The 16,913-nt window shown below is 42.1% G+C and overlaps 2 protein-coding genes across 2 annotated transcripts in view; both read right to left on the bottom strand.

Annotated features, from left to right (window-relative positions):
* Nucleotides 1–643: 643 nt before the first annotated feature.
* On the bottom strand, nt 644–14,446 carry LOC115206823 (transmembrane and immunoglobulin domain-containing protein 1-like). Its single transcript, XM_029774008.1, has 4 exons — nt 14,404–14,446; nt 2,327–2,334; nt 1,989–2,130; nt 644–796 (listed from the first exon to the last, which is right to left on the bottom strand). The coding sequence occupies exons 1-4, from the start codon at nt 14,444–14,446 to the stop codon at nt 681–683; spliced, it is 309 nt and encodes a 102-aa protein (XP_029629868.1). The 3' UTR covers nt 644–680.
* pitpnm3 (PITPNM family member 3) overlaps nt 7,460–16,913 on the bottom strand; it is a gene marked incomplete in the record, with an annotated part of 144,179 nt that continues 134,725 nt past the window's right edge. The window contains 4 exon segments of the mRNA XM_029773191.1: nt 7,460–10,782; nt 14,404–14,794; nt 15,042–15,170; nt 15,536–15,719. Of these exon segments, the coding sequence (XP_029629051.1) occupies nt 14,471–14,794; nt 15,042–15,170; nt 15,536–15,719 (637 nt within the window).

The raw sequence follows: 16,913 nt of genomic DNA, 5'->3' as shown, positions 1-16,913 counted from the left end.
GGTATTTGAATGTGTTCTGCACATGAAAACACTAGATTAACTTTTAACTTTGAGTCCGGCGCTTCCCGCTGCGTCGTCCATTATTTCCAAGACAATGTGTAGAACGTTGGCGTTAATTCCTTACTTATATATGGCTCTGATTCCATCAGTTGACGCCTTACAATAAAACAAGCAGACATAGTCATTTCACAAACTAGCTCTCTCAGAAAAGCACATGTTGTCCTGTCTGTTTGTTCTGATAGAAATTATGGTACTAATGCCATAGTATCCCAGACTTGAACTATGTTTATGAATGTATTAACATGATCTTCTTTCGAACTGTAAAACTTATAGACTGTCATTTCTTGAATCTACAACAACCAGACAGACTATAATTTCACAAGCTAGCTCTCTCAGAAAATGACCTATTGTTCAGGTGATAGAAATGACAATAATCTGAGTTTAACCCAGACTTGAACTGTATGTTTGCCCCAGTATAATAGCACCATTCAGTTCTCTCTGATCTCTCCATAACAGCTATAACCTTCCATAATGAGCTGGAAGAACTTGGTGGTGTCTCCATACTCTTTGGTTGTTGCCATGCAGTTGAAGAGTCCTGGGTGGAGGTCCCTTAGGGCCTTGGTGATGGTGACCTTGGCCTCTGCCATCCTGGTACAAGGTGTAACCACCGCCGACCAGCTCTAGGGCCTCCCGTCCAGCAGCCACGACACCGTCACAGGGGGGTTGGCGTAGATGGGACAGGACAGCACCATGTCACTGAACTCCTCCACTGTCACATTGTCTGTGCCTGAAAGATCTGTGAGGACAGCAGAAGGAGAGGAACAGGAAGAGGAGAGGAACAGAGGGATCAGGAGGAGGAAAGGAATATTCTATTATGATAGGGATCAATAGGGCTCTCCAACTTAATTGAGTGTGTGCTAAGGCATAAACAGATTTATCATGCTATGAATTCTATTGTAAATGTACACTACCATTCAAAAGTTTGGGGTCACTTAGAAATGTCCTTGTTTTTTAAATAAAAGCACATTTTTGTCCTTTAAAATAACATCAAATTGATCAGAAATACAGTGTAGACATTGTTAATGTTGTAAGTGGCTATTGTAGCTGGAAATTAGATTTTTAATGGAATATCTACATAGGCGTACAGAGGCCCATTATCAGCAACCATCACTCCTGTGTTCCAATGGCACGTTGTGTTAACTAATCCAAGTTGATCATTTTAAAAGGCTAGTTGATCACCAGAAAACCCTTTTGCTATTATGTTAGCACAGCTGAAAACTGTTGTTCTGATTAAAGAAGCTATAAAACTGGCCTTCTTTAGACTAGTTGAGTATCTGGAGCATTAGCATGTGTGGGTTCGATTACAGGCTCAAAATGGCCAGAAACTTCTGAAACTCGTCAGTCTATTCTTGTTCTGAGAAATTAAGGCTATTCCATGTGAGAAATTGCCAAGAAACTGAAGATCTCGTACAACGCTGTGTACTACTCCCTTCACAGGACAATGCAAACTAACCAGAATAGAAAGAGGAGTGGGAGGCCACGGTGCACAACTGAGCAAGAGGACAAGTACATTAGAGTGTCTAGTTTGAGAAACAGACGCCACACAAGTGCTCAACTGGCAGCTTCATTAAATAGTACTCGCAAAACACAAGTCTCAACGTCAACAGTGAAGAGGCGACTCTGGGATGCTGACCTTCTAGGCAGAGTTCCTCTGTCCAGTGCCTGTGTTCTTTTGCCCATCTTAATATTTTCTTATTATTGACCAGTCTGAGATATGGCTTTTTCTTTGCAACTCCGCCTAGAAAGCCAGCATCCTGGAGTCACATCTTCACCGTTGACGTTGAGACTGGTGTTTTAGAACATACGAGTGAGTACAATTGAGAAAGCACTCATGCTTAATTCCCTCATATTCTGATCCATGCTTCCTGAGAATAAGGACTGAGAATGAGGACTCAGAGTATGATAGATGTCTGTCCATCAGTACTCACAGTGGACAATCAGCATCACAGAGGCTTTGAGGCTGGGGTCTCTCTTTAGCTGGCAGGTGAAGGTGACCTGGTGGTCGGCCTGGGACACGTCCTGTACACACAGACTGCTGACATTCACCCTGTTCCCCTCGCCTAGGTTAACCTGAAGAAGGCACAAGCCCAAACGTATGCATATGGTTTAATAACACATCGCTACTATGAGTTAAAGAAAATAAACACAAAGTTGAAATTGCTTCTTTTTTTTCTTGTGTTAGATTTCTTGTTCCAAGCACCCTTACTACTTGTTTACAGAAGAAGATTTAGAGTTGAGCATGTTCCCTTCCTTTACTGAGACTAACCTGCAGCTCTTAGACCACACATAGAACGTTAAACCTGGAGCCTGGCACATGGTTTATAACAACTGGACCGTTGTCATTTAGTTCCATTACTAGTGGATTACTAGGATTAGGGTAGATTTATAGGACTATTGTTTAACCCTTATTGTACACTTTTTTCCACCTTCCAATATTTAATGGATTGAACTTGAATATGACAACTTTCAGGATGAATGAAACCACTGTTTTTGATTCAGCAATATATTTTGTGACAGTTTTTTTTATGATTCATACATACTTTCCCAACCCAGAAATGTACCTAAATAATCTACAGGATCAGAGAGTTTTTAAATCTACCAATTGGTGCTGAGAGGAATATGCATATATTTACATGGCTTTCTTTAATTGATACCTATATTCTGAACCAGTTCTCCATATGTATTCTAGTTTGTCGACAAATTGTGCCTCCTATTGGCCCTTCTACAGCACTTCCAGCAGCATCTGGTCTCCCATCCAGGGATCAACCCTGCTTTGCATCTGGTCTAAAACATTTTTCCCAACGCCCCTGAGCAGTGATTAGGAACATTGCCCTGTGTAGGGTGCTGCCTTTTGGATGGGACATTAAACAGGTGTTTTGACTCTCTGTGGTCACTAAAGATCCCATGGCACTTATCATAAGAGTAAAGGTGTTAACCCCGGTGTCCTGGCTAAATTTCCAATTTGGCCACCTAATCATCACCAGCTTCCAATTGGCTCATTCATCCCCCCTGTAATTATTCTCCAGGTTGTTGCTGTAAATGAGAACGTGTTCTCAGTCAACTTAACAGGTAAAAAAATATAAGTTTATGTCTTTCACAGTGCTGGAAGTAAGAGATATGTTCTTCAACGGTACCTACACAGTTACAGAAAAGTTGCAACTAATCTAATTGTTTTCTTTTGTTTAACATCCTGCCGATAAGAAACATCATATATTTGACCTAAGTAATAAAGAACCAAAGTATAACAATTATTTTATTTCTAGTCAATTATAAAATGAGTAAGTGACTGAAGGAACTATTATATTCTTTGCTTATTGAAAGCTTGTCACCTTGCCAGGTCTTACCATGCCTGGATCCTGGCAGACGAAGATAATGATTCAGCTACATTCTCATGAATGTGATTCCATAAAGTTACATATTGATGGCCAGCATGCGAAGTGCAGAAACAAGGGCTTGTCCTGCAGCTCTTCTTTTGAGATCCAGGGGAATAAAACCATTAAAGCCAGTTAAATATTCACGAAATCAGATCAGATGAGACCATGCAAGCTGGCAGTCAAATCCAAAGACGTAGCCAGTGTGGGAATCGTCTGATAAATGATAGGCTCAGGTGCGTGACCTTTTGTGGCTTGGGTGCATTTTGTGGTTCAGGTGCATGACCTTTTGTGGCTCGGGTGCATTTTGTGGTTCGGGTGCATGACCTTTTGTGGCTTGGGTGCATTTTGTGGTTCGGGTGCATGACTTTTTGTGGCTTGGGTGCATTTTGTGGTTCGGGTGCATGACCTTTTGTGGCTCGGGTGCATTTTGTAGTTCGGGTGCTTGACCTTTTGTGGCTCGGGTGCATTTTGTGGCTCGGGTTCGTGACCTTTCGTGGCTCGGGTGCATTTTGTAGCTCGGGTGCATGACCTTTTTTCTAAAGGGCATTTATTTAAATCCATTTTAAGGCAATTTATTTTTTGTCATTTGAGTTTAAATAGAAAACAGAGACAGAATTAATCATATTTTCAAAATAGAACATATATTTTTTAAGTATTGTGATGGACTTCATGAATACATGAAGTCATCTAAATAATTTATTTCCAAAGTAATTCCCTTCTACATTTTTGGAAACTAATAGTACCCTCTGTAAAGAAAGCACAGCAGTATGTGTGTCCCACGCTGGATTGTCAGGGGAAACTTTATCTGCATGGCCTTGCTGGGTTGACCTTCATCATTGGGGGAATGTGCTTCAGCGGAGTGTGTGTGAGAGAGAGTCTGGCTGGCCCTCAGAGGAATCTCTCTCTCACTAACTCTCTCTCTCTCTCACTAACTCTCTCTCTCTCTCTCTGGGATGCACTGGGCTGTTTATCTAGGCAGAGTTTAAAGCATTTCCTCCCTGCTGTGGCATCCAGAAGTCACCAGCAAGATCACAGGACAAATGAAGCTTTGGATTTGTGTCCAGGAATAACAATCCCAGTGATTCAGCACTGGCACGTGGTTGCACGATCTGTAACTACCTGCCATAGAGAGGTTTAGTAGAGAGTTATTTTGGCGCTAGATCATTCTGGAAAAGTATAAGCTGGAACGTTAATGCTGTGCAAGTAGACGTACAGTAAGTGTCCTGTGAATAAGAATTTTGATGTACTAGTCAATTATATTTGTGTGACTCACAACGAACAAAACATGATCTGCTGCTGTACGCCTTCGCAGTTCTCTACTCCCCTGCTTGGTGACTTTATACTTCTGTTTCACAACCAAGACGTGCAGACGCATATTTCCTCAGTCTTTATGAGCACTGAAGTGCTGCGCTGCTAGGGGCTATTTCAGGTCACATTCTACAAATCATAACAACCACTTTCAGTGGGACTCCATAGTGGTCTTGAGACCACTTTCTATCAAGTACATGGATTACCTAACATGTTACAAAGGTCACCTATACAGTGCCTTCAGAAAGTATTTAGATGCCTTGACTTTTTCCAAATTTTGTTAGGTTACAGCATTATTCTGAAATTGATTCAATAGTTTTTCCCTCATCAATCTACACACATTTCCCCATAATGACAAAGCAACAACAGGTTTGAATTATTTTAAACAAATTTATAATTAAAAAACTTCTGAAATATCACATTTACATATGTATTCAGACCCTTTACTACTCAGTACTTTGTTGAAGCACCTTTGGCAGCAATTACAGCCTTGAATCTTCTGGGGTATGACGCTACAAGCTTGGCACACCTGTATTCGGAGAGTTTCTCCCATTCTTCTCTGCAGATCCTCTTAAGCTGTGTCAGGTTGGATGGGGAGCGTCGCTTCACAGCTATTTTCAGGTCTCTCCAGAGATGTTAGATCAGGTTCAAGTTCAGGCTCTGACTGTGCCACTCAAGGACATTCGGAGATTGTCTTGGCTGTGTGTTTAGGGTCGTTGTCCTGTTAGAAGGTGAACCTTTGACCCAGTCTGTGGTCCTGAGCGCTCTGGAGCAGGTTTTCATCATGGATCTCTCTGTACTTTGCTCCGTTTATCTTTCCCTCAATCCTGACTAGTCTCCCAGTCCCTGCCGCTGAAAAACATCCCCACAGCATGATGCTGCCACCACCATGCTTCACCGTAGGGATGGTGCCAGGTTTCCTCCTGAAGTGATGCTTGATATTCAGGCCAAAGAGTTTAATCTTGGTTTCATCAGACTAGAGCATCTTGTTTCTCATGGTATGAGAGTCCTTTAAGTTATTTTTGGCAAACTCCAAGTGCGCTGTCATGTGCCTTTTACTGAGGAGTGGCTTCTGTCTGGCCACTCTACCATAAAGGCCTGATTGGTGGAGTTCTGCAGAGATGGTTGTCCTTCTGGAAGGTTCTCCCATCTCCACAGAGGAACTCTAGAGCTCTGTCAGAGTGACCATCGTGTTCTTGGTCACCTCCCGGACCAAGGCCCTTCTACCCCGATTGCTCAGTTTGGCCGGGCGGCCAGCTCTAGGAAGAGTCTTGGTGGTTCCAAACTTCTTCCATTTAAGAATGATGGAGGCCACTGGGTTCTTGGGAACCTTCAATGCTGCAGAAATGTTTTGGTACCCTTCTGCAGATCTGTGCCTCAACACACTCCTGTCTCGGAGCTCTACAGACCATTCCTTCGACCTCATGGCTTGGTTTTTGCTCTGACATGCACTGTCAACTGTGGGACCTTATATAGATAGGTGTATGCCTTTCCAAATCATGTCCAATCAATTGAATTTACCGCAGGTGGACTCCAATCAAGTTGTAGAAACATCTCAAGGATGATCAATGGAACATGTTGCACCTGAGCTCAATTTCGAGTCTGAATACCAATGTAAATAAGGTATTTCTATTTTTGGGTGGAGGCTAGTTTGAAGAATCTCAAATCTCAAATATATTTTGATTGGTTTAACACTTTCTTGGTTACTACATGATTCCAAAAGTGTTATTTCATATTCTTGATATCTTCACTATTATTCTACAATGTAGAAAATAATAAAAATAAAGAAAAACCCTGGAATGAGTACGTGGTACTACTGGTACTGTATGTGCTGAGACGAGTGTGTGTGTCGAGTATGTTGTTGTCTTTCCAGTCCCCTCTCTCCCGCTGTGTGAGCCATATTTCAAAGTGATTGCATGGCAGGATGGCCCTCTGCTGTGCTGTCGACCATTTAAGGGAATAGCTTTGCAGCCAAAGAAATCAAGTGCAATTAATCAAACTGAATGAGATGGAAGTCACGACTCCTATCATAGCCCAAAGGAACAACCCTGCCAGGTTTCAAAAAGCCTTTACAATTAAGGGAATTCTTTATGTGGCTAGAAGAGAGGTAATGGTGGAACTCTAATAAACGATTCAGAAGAACAATAGTTACATACTGTAGGCCTGGTAACTGTGAAGGAAGATAAATAGAGTTGCAGTGATCATAATCCCTATACTATCAAGTCTAGAAAGCTTTTGTTTTGCCTCAGAGTGTATTTGATGGAGAGGTAAATGTTTGTTTGACTTTGAAATTACCAGTGACAATAAAATAAATGTTAAAGGGAAACTGCCTTCATTCCAGATATTGATCGGGCCAGATAAGCTTGGCAGTATGATAAATGGCGTCAAAAAGTAGGCAATACTTTCTACAGACTTCCTGTGAACTAACTTTTCTCCCCATTAATATATCCATGAATATATCAAAGACAAATGAGATTCATAACAACAAGGATAAGGACACAGGAAGTCAAAATAAGACTGCGAGGGGTTCAATTTCAGGGTTAAGTTTGACAGTGTGGGCTATCTGGTAAAGCTTTCCAACTAGCTGTGGATTAGCATAAATATTAAGAAGAGGTGTGATTATGGGCTTGATGGAGTCATTCCAACGATGGGAGGAAGTTCTCAGGACTGATTCTTAGAGCTGGAGGAGACAGTTTATCAAGGAGCATTGGACCAAATTGAGTGTTTGTCTGTGCTCTTTTCTTTATTACCGACAAGAAAGTGAGAGATGTTTGAAGTCCAATAACACAATTACAAGAAACCATATCATATAAACAAATGTTTCCACTACATTACAACTGTACAAAATGTTCAATTTGATTTCTGCAGCAGTGTTACTCTGACCATACAGTTTTCCTCAAGATAGAATAGCATGACAATAAATAAACAAATATCACTTAATTCACATAAATTATGTAAAATATTGAATGGCAATTTTTTTGCCCTTCCCACCACATTTTTTAGGAAACAGGCCAGCTGAAATCAGAATTACTGTAAATGACGTACTGTACAACACCCAATGGTAGTGTCGTTGAAAATACAGTGAGTACCATACAGTGTACAACACATTATATTGATGGGAATGATAAGTTAAGACATCGCCACGATCAGATGACATTGTCATGATCAAGATACAAATCACAAATCCAACTGTATATCATCCTTTCAACAGTATTCACCCAGACCAGGACATTGTTGCTGGTATTTTATTGACATTATTATAGGGATGGGGATACAGAGACTTTTTTACATTCACATGTTTTAAATATAGCTACTGTTCTATCATTAGTTTAGTGAGCTTAGGTACCGGCCTGAAGGTGTGTTACTCTATTTGGTTCAATAAAAGAGGAAAGCAAATAACTAACTCTCTCTCTCACTCTCTCTATGCTTCTGATCTCCTGCCAACAGAGAGGATTCTTCTCCAGTCAATGGGGTTTGAAGCTTAACCCTGAGACAACTCTAAAGCTCTTGCTCTTTCTCAAAAGTTATAAAAACCTTGCCAGTGCAATTCTTGGTGAGACACTCGTGTTAAATCTGACCCATATGAGAGCACACTACTGCTCCTGCCTTTAAGAGCACACTACTACTCCTGCTTTTAAAAACACACAACTACTCCTGCCTTTAAGAGCACACTACTACTCCTGCCTTTTAGAGCACACTACTACTCCTGTCTTTAAGAGCACACTACTACTCCTGCCTTTAAAAACACACAACTACTCCTGCCTTTAAAAACACACTACTACTCCTGTCTTTAAAAACACACTACTACTCCTGCCTTTAAAAACACACTACTACTCCTGTCTTTAAAAACACACTACTACTCCTGTCTTTAAAAACACACTACTACTCCTGTCTTTAAAAACACACTACTACTCCTGTCTTTAAGAGCACACTACTACTCCTGCCTTTAAAAACACACTACTACTCCTGCCTTTAAGAGCACACTACTACTCCTGCCTTTAAGAGCACACTACTACTCCTGCCTTTAAGAGCACACTACTACTCCTGCCTTTAAGAGCACACTACTACTCCTTCCTTTAAAAACACACTACTACTCCTGCCTTTTAGAGCACACTACTCCTCCTGCCTTTAAAAACAGGCAACACTGAACAACCTTTGACTTCTCCCTCCAGAATACATGGTCTTTACTTGTCGTGCTCAGGAGCATATTGGAGCTACAGGTATTTACACCATAAATACTTAATACTTGAATATACAGAAACGTACACACACACACAATAACACACACTCATAGTGCATGCATGACGCATGACTCCCTTTCAGAATATACTTCAAATGTATACAAGACAAAATATCAAGTAGATACAACGCACTTTCTCATTAATGTCAAACTCCTACTTTGGTCAAGCAATTAGGATAATAATGTAATTTTCATAATTCTACACAACAACAAAATACAATTTAAGGCAAAAGTAACTATCAGTCACGTTAAACAACCATGTTAAAAAAAAACACACTTTTAAAATATTTCTGTACACAGTATTTCATGATAGAAAAATATGTGAGTTGCACAGAGTGGTCAGACCTTTTCCTAACCCACCATAGTACAGTAGATATGATGACATGGTATCTCATATCAATAGACACACCCCTTCATTAGTCCCAACCACGACCCTTACACTTCAAGATGTAGCTTTCCTAAAATGAATGGTAGCTAGAACATTCCGAATGATGTTATTTCACCTGACAAGAAAGTTAGGATCTATTGCAAGATATAACGTTAATAGAACATATTCTCTTCTAAGTGTCAGTTCCATGTTTTACACTTCTGACAATAACAATATTCAATCAATTGTTTCATCATTCCTCATGTGAGGTCGTCATGACTACTCTGACGTCTGAGTCTATCTCATCACAACCCTGTAAAGAATTTCGGTCAATTCAGTACAACCATTCCCTCAAACAGCTTTACAAAGCACATCATACTCAGTCCATCCATACAGGCCCGGGATCCTGACAGAGAAGGAGTAAAACATGAAGTTCAACATCTGCGGTCAGATATAAGAGCACAACAGCAAGCAAATCCTGCTATTGTATCTGAGCCACCAGGAGTAACAGCATTCCACAGGCATTGTCACAGTCTGCAGCTAATGTGCTGAGATACAACACATCCTTTAGGATTCAGAACTACAGAACACCAAGCACCGCGGTATACTGTAGTACTTGGATAGTGCAAGACAGAGCAACTTTTGGCTGTCCACTCTGTCGTCGGGTCAGTGGCCATGGACCCCCTACCAGGCTGCTGTCTGAAGCCGTGTTCTGCCTCACTGACTGACTGAATGAGAGAGGGAGAGATGGATGGATGGATGGCTATAGGGCTGAGGCAGGAGTGGGGTTAGGTCAGGTCAGCCGGGCTGAGGAACATAAGGTTAATGTCCCCAGTGTGAAGCAGCCAGAGGCCCACAGCGCTCCTGGGGACACAGACCATAGAGAGGGACAAGATGTCTGTCCTATTTATATAAAGGATAATTGCAGGAGTCTGTCAGTGCAGCTCTGCCACCTGTCAACACAACAGGTCAATGAACACACCGTCTGGAACATCTCCTGATGGTATATTGCTTGGGCTAGAACATTGCTCCATAGGTTTCAACAGGATCTCCTCTGTTACTATTCCCAGTGGGGGACGAGAGGGAGTCTTCTAGCATTTGACTGTGGTGGCGTCTGTGTGTTGATCTCCTGTTCTGCAGCAAGTGTTTCTGCACCATGATACAAATGACCAAAGTGTCTCTTTCTTTGCTTGACAAAATATAACATACTGTTTCAATAGCACTGCCACTGAAAAAACGTGGACGTAGTTTGAGCTTGAGAGGCCGCATTAGGATGAATGCATGGCTGTTTCAAGCATTAGGTGAAAGCTTGAGGAATATTAGACATGATCTATTGAGTCCGGGGAGTGGAGAAGCTGTTGAAGATGTGTAGAGGGCCAAGCAGTAGGTTAACACAACTGCTACCAGCAGAAGATCCAATATAGGTGACAACACTGTGAAAAGAAAGAAAGATTCCTTTAGTTTAGGGGTTCCTATTCCAATTAAAGCCCAAAGCCATATACAGTTGAAGTCGGAAGTTTACATACACCTTAACCAAATACATTTAAACTTAGTTTTTCACAATTCATGACATTAAATCCAAGTAAAAATTCCCTGTCTTAGGTCAGTTAGGATCACCACTTTATTTTAAGAATGTGAAATGTCAGAATAATAGTAGAGAGAATGATTTATTTCAGCTTATATTTCTTTCATCACATTCCCAATGGGTCAGAAGTTTACATACACTCAATTAGTATTTGGTAGCATTTCCTTGAAATTGTTTACCTTGGGTCAAACGTTTCAGGTAGCCTTCCACAAGCTTCCCACAATAAGTTGGGTGAATTTTGTCCCATTCTTCCTGACAGAGCTGGTGTAACTGAGTCTGGTTTGTAGGCCTCCTTGCTCGCACACGCTTTTTCAGTTCTGCCCACAAATTTTCTATGGGATTGAGGTCAGAGCGTTGTGATGGCCACTTAAATACCTTGACTTTGTTGTCCTTAAGCCATTTTGCCACAACTTTGGAAGTATGCTTGGGGTCATTGTCCATTTGGAAGACCTATTTGCGACCAAGCTTTAACTTCCTGACTGATGTCTTGAGATGTTGCTTCAATATATCCACATCATTTTCCTACCTCATGATGCCATCTATTTTGTGAAGTGCACCAGTCCCTCCTGCAGCAAAGCACCCCCACAACATGATGCTGCCACCCCCGTGCTTCACAGTTGGGATGGTGTTCTTCGGCTTGCAAGCATCCCCTTTTTTCCTCCAAACATGACGATGGTCATTATGGCCAAACAGTTCTATTTTTGTTTCATCAGACCAGAGGACATTTCTTCAACGATCTTTGTCCCCATGTGCAGTTGCAAACCGTAGTCTGTCTTTTTTATGGCGGTTTTGGAGCATTGGCTTCTTCCATGCTGAGCGGCCTTTCAGGTTATGTCGATATAGGACTTGTTTTACTGTGGATATAGATACTTTGTACCTGTTTCTTCCAGCATCTTCAGAAGGTCCTTTGCTGTTGTTCTGGGATTGATTTGCACTTTTCGCACCAAAGTACGTTCATCTCTAGGAGACAGAAGGCGTCTCCTCCCTGAGCGGTATGACGGCTGCGTGGTCCCATAGTGTTTATGCTTGCGTACTATTGTTTGTACATATGAACGTGGTACCTTCAGGCGTTTGGAAATTTCTTCCAAGGATGAACCAGACTTGTGGAGGTCTACAATTTTATTTCTGTAGTCATGGCTGATTTCTTTTGATTTTCCCATGATGTCAAGCAAAGAGGCACTGAGTTTGAAGGTAGACCTTGAAATACATCCACAAGTACACCTCCAATTGACTCAAATTATGTCAATTAGCCTATCAGAAGCTTCTAAAGACATGACATACTTTTCTGGAATTTTCCAAGCTGTTTGGAAAATATAGTATGTGTACTTAGTGTATGTAAACTTCTGACCCACTGGAATTGTGATACAGTGAATTATAAGTGAAATAATCTGTCTGTAAACAATTGTTGGAAAAATGATTTGTGTCATGCACAAAGTAGATGTCCTAACCGACTTGCCAAAACTATAGTTTGTTAACAAGACATTTGTGGAGTGGTTGAAAAACGAGTTTTATTGACTCCAACCTAAGTGTATTAAAACTTCCGACTTCAGCTGTATAAGTGAACAGTGAATTATCCTATACACCTGTGTATTATCATTACCAGCAAAAGCCAACTAGATTAGTTACTACAGGCCCACTGAAGTGATACAGCACCCATACTCCAATCTCCGTAATTGCAGAAACACTATTCCCAAATCTAGAAATAAGTGGATTTCGTGCTTGATTGGTCACTCCAGTTGTAGCTCATCAGGCCCTCTATGCGGCTCTGTAAAATGGGAAAATAGGAGGCAGTGGGCTTTGAAAATAAACAAGCTGTTCCTAATAATAGCACAGCTACCTCAGGTTCCTGAATGAATATTTATGAAAGAGTATACAGACTGATCTCTGCTCTCTCTATCTGCTCTCCCCCTCTATTTCTCCCTGTTCCCTCTCTCTCTTTCATCTCTCTCCATCTTTCTGACTGAAGTCTCTCTCTCCATGTTTCAATTTGTCAGTCTAATCTCTCTCTCGATCTTTCTTCTCTTCCTCTCCCTCTCTGCCCTCTCTCTCCTCCTCTCGGACTGTAAAGCTGTTCTTATTCTGTTTAGCTGTATAAATCATAATACCTGCAGCACCTACTTCAGCTGTGATGACCCTCGCACCACAAAACATAACAAAATCAAGGTGAACATTTATTGACTGCACCAGAGTACAATATGAGCAAAGCAAATCAATCTGTGTTGGAGTGAAAGCTTTACAAAGCCTTATGTTCTCAAAGGCTTAGGACACAATGCTGAAGAACCAAAGGTGAATGTCTAAATTATTCAAAATTACTCATTTATTCACATTACATAATTGCTACTATGCTGCAGTAAAGGCTACAGAAATTACACTTTTTTATTTTTTATTTCACCTTTATTTAACCAGGTAGGCTAGTTGAGAACAAGTTCTCATTTACAACTGCGACCTGGCCAAGATAAAGCAAAGCAGTGTGACACAGACAACACAGAGTTACACATGGAATAAACAATAAACAAGCCAATAACACTATAAACAAGTCAATGACACAGTAGAAAAAAATTAAGTCTATATACAGTGTGTGCAACAGGCATGACGAGGTAGGCAATAAATAGGCCATAGGAGCGAATAATTACAATTTAGCAGATTAACACTGGAGTGATAAATGAGCATATGATGATGTGCAAGTAGAAATACTGGTGTGCAAAAGAGCAGAAAAGTAAATAAAATAAAAACAGTATGGGGATGAGGTAGGTAGATTGGGTGGGCAATTTACAGATGGACTATATACAGCTGCAGCGATCGGTTAGCAGCTCAGGTAGCTGATGTTTAAAGTTGGTGAGAGAAATAAAAGTCTCCAACTTCAGCAATTTTTGCAATTCGTTCCAGTCACTGGCAGCAGAGAACTGGAAGGAAAGGCGGCCAAATGAGGTGTTGGCTTTGGGGATGATCAGTGAGATATACCTGCTGGAACGTGTGCTACGGGTGGGTGTTGTTATCGTAACCAGTGAACTGAGATAAGGCGGAGCTTTACCTAGCATAGACTTATAGATGACCTGGAGCCAGTGGGTCTGGTGATGAATATGTAGCGAGGGCCAGCCGACTAGAGCATACAGGTCGCAGTGGTGGGTGGTATAAGGTGATTTGGTAACAAAACGTATGGCACTGTGATAGACTGCATCCAGTTTGCTGAGTAGAGTAATGGAAGCTATTTTGTAAATGACATCGCCGAAGTCGAGGATCGATAGGATAGTCAGTCTTACGAGGGTAAGTTTGGCGGCGTGAGTGAAGGAGGCTTTGTTGCCTCCTGGAAGAGGGACGATATATTTTCACAGCCTCAAGTACGACAACTCAGAAACACGTTCTGGGGGGATATTTTTCAGTTTCTTGCTATTATAGAGAGACGGTATGATCATATAGTTCTAGGAGTATAATATAGGGCAATTGAAACCCTTTAAGTGTGAGTTCTCACCTTGGCCCTGGACAATGAGACCCTTGTCCTCCTCCTTGTCCATCCTCCCTCCATCTCTCTCTGTCTGTCAGGGTGTGGCATCTCCACGGTGTATGGAGGCCCGCCCCCAGACACCATGGCCGCCGCCCCCTCCTCCTCCCCCGGGATCCTGGTCAGACTCTGGTTGGCTCTGGGCCCGCTCAGGCTTAGGGTTGGGGGTGCAGGGAGGGTCAGGGTGCTGGACAGACATGGTTCTCCTCAGGTGGGTGCGTTTACACAGGAAGTCAGGTTTGGCAGAGAGGCCGAAGGAGCCTTTCCTCAGGACCATGCGGACCGAGGAGGTCTTCTTGGGTCTGGTCCGGTGGCCAAACTGCAGTGAGGAGAGGTGCACTGCATAGCCATCACTTAGGAACTATGGGAAAGAGAGGGAGGGAGACAGAGAGAGAGAGAACGAGAGTTAGTGAGAGTGGCCATGTTAGATTAAAGAATAAAACACTAAACAGGTAGAGAGAGATGGAGAGTGACAGGAAAGAACAAAAGCCACAGACAGACCGGAATAGATACATCAAAACACAATCGATAGCTATTAGTGAGTCAATGCCATTAGCTTGATCGTTAAAGAAAAGTAGAAGAGGAGTGTACAGTCCCCTGATGTCTACCTGGCATTGATTCTGGTACTTCTTGGAAGGCCTGCCCACAATATAAATCTGGGAAGGACTCAGACCCAGCATGTTGTACACGGAGATGTCCTTCATGGAGCCATAGGCTGAGTTGATCTTAATGTGACACTGGCAGAGAGAGATAGAACAGAGAGGGAGGGAGAGAGAGAGAGAAAGAAAGAAAGAAAGAAAGAAAGAAAGAAAGAAAGAAAGAAAGAAAGAAAGAAAGAAAGAAAGAAAGAGAGGGAGATAGACAGAGAGGGATGGAGGCCCACAGTCAATGTGAGAACCAAGGAAGTGTGCGTGAGAAATAGAGGAAGGAAGAGAGAGAAAGAGAGAGAAAGAAAGGGAGAGAGAGAAAAAAGAGAATGAGAGATATATAGATGGGGTGAGAAAAAGAAAGAGAGAAAGAAAAAGAGGAAGATATACACAAAGACAAGGAGTTGCGATAGAGAGCAAGAAAAGATATCCACTGTATCATGTATGTAATGTACCTCCTGCACTAGGTTCCTGAGGAAGATGGTTTTCTGTCTCAGTGGGTCGTGGACCAGGCCCTCAGAGAAGAAGATCATGCCCTGGGGGAAGTTGTGTTGGGACAGCCATGACACCACGCGCTGCTTCTGCATGTCTGGCCTCCCTGTGATGTAGATGATAAGATAGCCCAGGTCCTGCCAGTGTCTGGACACAAAGATAAATAGATACATTCCTCTGAGAATTATCGTTTTCACTGAACATAAAGACAGACTGACATCAATAATATTCCTCTGAGACTTATGGTTTATTTTCTTATTTTTTCTTATTATTTCTTATGTCCAGTATGAAGGAAGTTAAAGGTACAGTGCATTCAGAAAGTATTCAGACCCCTTTACTTTTTACAGCCTTATTCTAAAATCGATGAAATTATTTTTTCCGTTATCAATCAACACACAGTACCCCATAGTGACAAAGCCTTTTTTGTGTGCAAATGTATATAAAAAACAAAAAACTGAAATATCAAATTTACATAAGTATTCAGACCCTTTACTCAGTACTTTGTTGAAGCACCTTTGGTAGCGATTACAGCCTTGAGTATTCTTTGGTATGATGGTACAAGCTTGGCACACCTGTATTTGGGGAGTATCTCCCATTCTTCTTTGCAGATCCTCTCAAGCTCTGTCAGGTTGGATGGGGAGCGTCACTGCACAGCTACTTTCAGGTCTCTCCAGAGATGTTCGATCGGGTTCAAGTCCGGGCTCTGGCTGGGTCACTCAAGGACATTCAGAGACTTGTCCAGAAGCCACTCATGTGTTGTCTTTGCTGTGTGCCTAGGGTCGTTGTCCTGTTGGAAAGTGAACCTTCGCCCAATCTGAGATCCTGAGCGCTCTGGAGCAGATTTTTATCAAGGATCTCTCTATACTTTGCTCCGTTCATCTTTGCCTCGATCCTGACTAGTCTCCCAGTCCCTGCCGCTAAAAAAACATCCCCACAGCATGATGCTGCCACCACCATGCTTCACCGTAGGGATGGTGCCAGGTTTCCTCCTGAAGTGATGCTTGATATTCAGGTCAAAGATTTCAATCTTGGCTTCATCAGACTAGGGAATCTTGTTTCTCATGGTCTGAGAGTCTTTAGGTGCCTTTGAGAAACTCCAAGTGTGCTGTCATGTGCCTTTTACTGAGAAGTGGCTTCCCTCTGGCCACTCTACCATAAAGGCCTGATTGGTGGAGTGATGCAGAGATGGTTGTCCTTCTGGAAGGTTCGCCCATCTCCACAGAGGAACTCTGGAGCGCTGTCAGAATGACCATCGGGTTCTTGGTCACCTCCTTGACCAAGGCCTTTCTCCCCCGTTTGCTCAGTTTGGCCGGGCGGTCAGCTCTGGGAAGAGTCTTGGTG

This window comes from Salmo trutta, chromosome 13 (genome assembly GCF_901001165.1).
Source record: "Salmo trutta chromosome 13, fSalTru1.1, whole genome shotgun sequence".
Lineage (NCBI taxonomy): Eukaryota > Metazoa > Chordata > Actinopteri > Salmoniformes > Salmonidae > Salmo > Salmo trutta.
The sequence above is the reverse complement of the archived record's forward strand: the minus strand, read 5'-3'. Positions and strand labels throughout refer to the sequence as shown.